Source organism: Neovison vison, chromosome 6, assembly GCF_020171115.1.
Source record: "Neovison vison isolate M4711 chromosome 6, ASM_NN_V1, whole genome shotgun sequence".
Taxonomy (NCBI): Eukaryota; Metazoa; Chordata; class Mammalia; order Carnivora; family Mustelidae; genus Neogale; species Neogale vison.
The window spans coordinates 98,680,220-98,683,286 of NC_058096.1; the positions used below are offsets into that span (position 1 = coordinate 98,680,220).

General features: G+C 38.7%; 1 protein-coding gene across 3 annotated transcripts in view; it reads left to right on the plus strand.

Annotated features, from left to right (window-relative positions):
* The window catches only part of NAALADL2 (N-acetylated alpha-linked acidic dipeptidase like 2), a 1,286,203-nt gene that overhangs the window by 352,689 nt on the left and 930,447 nt on the right, over positions 1–3,067 (plus strand). Inside the window, exon 1 of one of the 3 annotated variants that reach the window (XM_044251812.1) lies at positions 2,676–3,025. The exons of the other annotated variants lie outside the window; for them this stretch is intronic. Within the exon in view, the coding sequence (XP_044107747.1) occupies positions 3,004–3,025 (22 nt within the window). The 5' untranslated portion in view covers positions 2,676–3,003. Of the gene's footprint in view, positions 1–2,675; positions 3,026–3,067 lie in introns of those variants that run through there. 3 annotated transcript variants of the gene reach the window in all.

Genomic DNA, 3,067 nt, shown 5'->3' on the forward strand with positions numbered 1-3,067 from the left:
AAAACTTTTCAGTGAGGACTGTGTTCTGTCTGAGTTGCAGTATACCCTTGGCGGGTCTACAAATAGTTCAGATCCATCTTCTTGGAATATTGTGATGCTTCCATTCCAGTTGTATTTGCCTTAAAATTATTAAGTGAACTTAGTATTCAGGAGAGAGCTAATGATAAGTGAGGGTACTTCAGTTGTTGGCTTTAAATTATTTCTGGATTTTTTCTTTTTTAATTATAGAGGAAAGTATTGTGGGGATAATTTGTAGCTTCACGTGTGTGGAGGTAAGATATTTGGTGAATTTAATATCTTAGAAAACAAATCAAAATATCTTCTGGAATCTTCGGTTATGGAATGCTTAAACATTATTTTGTTTTCTGTGCAATGCCATGTCCTAAATTTCAGATTGAGTTTAAAAATTATTGAAGTAAATGAAAAAGGCATTTTATAGTGTTTAATTTTGCATTTAACTTAACAATATTTATAAAAATATTCTGAAGTTCTCTGAAATAGTACTAATTATTATTAACTCATCTTACAAATAAGCATGCTCTCACAGAAATGACGATATTCAAATACTTTGTTTTATAGATTAAACAAATAGATGACTTAAATTTTTTCATTATGAAGGTAGTAAGTGATAGCAGATCATCATTAGAACTCTATCATGTGCTTTGAATAGTGGTTTTCTTAATGCCACGTGTCTAGATTATGACCATGTCTAGTCACAACTTGGAGGGCTAGTTGTAAGCATTGTCAAAAGAGTGCTGTTTCCTGTAGGTTTTATACCCAGGAAGCCGGTTGAGAGTACCCTAGTTAGTGCAGCCTGTAAGCTCTCCACAACTGTGGTATTATTGGGAACCTATTTTTTCCCAAATGAAAGTGAAGTTGTTCCAGGGTTATCTTCAGCTACATGGGAACAGATCTCAATTATCTTTTCAAACATAAAAAGCAATTTCTTCCTTTCAGTCCTAGTGAAAAGGAACTCTACAGAGAGTAATGTGAAGATTTATATGAGAAGGCTCTTAATAGTCTCAGTATTCATAAAATAGAATGACCTAAGACAGGATAAAAATGCTAGATTTCTTTTTTTCTTATTTTTGAATATATAAATAAAATATATAAATAATACAGCAGTAAGAATGGGGGCAAATGCTTTCTGAGCATTGTATTTACTAAGGAAGGGAAGCAGCGTTTCCTTGCACAATCCCTGAAAACTTACACGTGCCACCGAGTAGCACCTGGTCAGTTTGTGATAGCAGTGAAATGAAACAACAAAAGGGTGGCAACTTCCTTCCAGGCAAACAGCTCCCTGGAACATTCCTTAGGTTAAGATTTTTCCCGAGGCCCCTTACCTATATTGTCCGTCAGGAAGGACATGCATTTTGTATTCCAAGATTCTTAGTAACAGGCAGGGCACACCCTAGCAGGGATTATATGAAAGGGAAAGAAGCTATCACTATCCAGTTAGGTCCCTCACCCACCGAGCCCCTCCTACCTCAGCAACTCAGTCCACATGGGTTTTTTCCATTTTATTTTCCTCTTCTTCCTTGATCAAAGCATGTCCAAAGCCACCTGCCTCTTTGGAAAGCGTATGTTGTACAAATTCATCTCTGGACTGATTTCAGTAAAAGGTGTCTTTTAGTTCAATGCTGAGACAACCTCGAGACTGGTTTCTTCGAATGGGGGTCTCGCCTGGACTGCTCCACACACCCTCGTCACTCAGGTCATCTACTTACAGTGGCTCAGATGTAAAGCCCCCCTTCCTCCACCAGTTCTTCTTAGTCTTTTAGATCTAGGAAACCCCTTCTTTAGAGGCTATAAAAGACTAGAGCTCAGGGGGGGAAAATGTCTCAAAGTACAGAAAAGTTGGCTAAACCCTGTGGAACCCAAGGCCAGTTGTAAAGAATCAGTCAGCAGAGATGAGAGGACTTTTCAACAACCCACTGAAGGAGAATTTGGCTGTCAGAGTTAGGGAAGAAAAACCCTGTGGAATCTTAACATTTTCAAGGTATGAGGGAGCTTAAAGGGCCTCAAGTCTGATATTTTTACTTTGTAGAGTAGCGAATAGAGCCTATGACGGTAAGAAAATTACCCTTGGTTTCTCAGAAGCAGTTGCCAGAACCCAGGTCTCCACCCAGCTGCCCAGAGCCTGTAATTCACAGAGGAATTTGGCACATTACATTCTGGAGGCATTCACTTTCCTATTTCAAAAGGGAAAATCAGGCTTATGAATGCTTTCAATATCGATACCTTCTTAGTTTCTATAGTTATGGCCTGGAAAGAATTGTCCAGTATTCAGTTAGGTTATTATGGAACTGGTCTGTCCAGCCTTGGGATTTTTCTTAACTCTATAAAAGTTACATTGGCTTTTAAGACGTTTGCTTGACTTTCATCATATCCAAGAGGAGTCAGCTTGAAAATCCAGACACACATGCATTGAGTGCATCATGTTTCTCATGATACAGCCTTTTTTTTTTTTTTTCTTTAAGAAATTATACTTATTCTGCTGGGCTATGAAAAGAATAAAAAACTCTAGGAAGGGAGGTGCCTTAGTGTCTGTGCTTCTAAATTGCAGCCTGAGGGCAACAGTACCGTATACCCCAACCTGTCATACAGGTTTGGTGTACATGTTTACTCTCTGTGGTGGAAAGGTATCTCTGCATTCATCATCGTAAACCGTGCCTGTGAGTGCCTTGAAATCTTTCTAAAACCCCAAAGAGGACTGACCAGTTTATGACTCTTCCTTTCTATCCTATAGAACTTTAACAGCATGTTTAAGTAGGAGAAGTGCAAGACGTTCTTGTTGGACTTATCCATGTTCCAGGAGAAAGGCTTTCTGTAGCTCTAACTGGTAGGTTGGAACTCTTGAAGACCCGAGACATTTTGGAGTTGAAATTTATATATTAAGGCAACAGAGTGTTTTGGAGTTGGAACTTCCAGAAACTCTGCTGAAAAGACCTTATTTTCTAAGGATAAATTTCAGCACATTTGGAGCAAGTAAAATTGCAGAAAATGTCAAGGCATGAAATCCCAGGTGAGTCTGATCTGAATGGGTTAGGCAAAGGTGCCCGTGAAG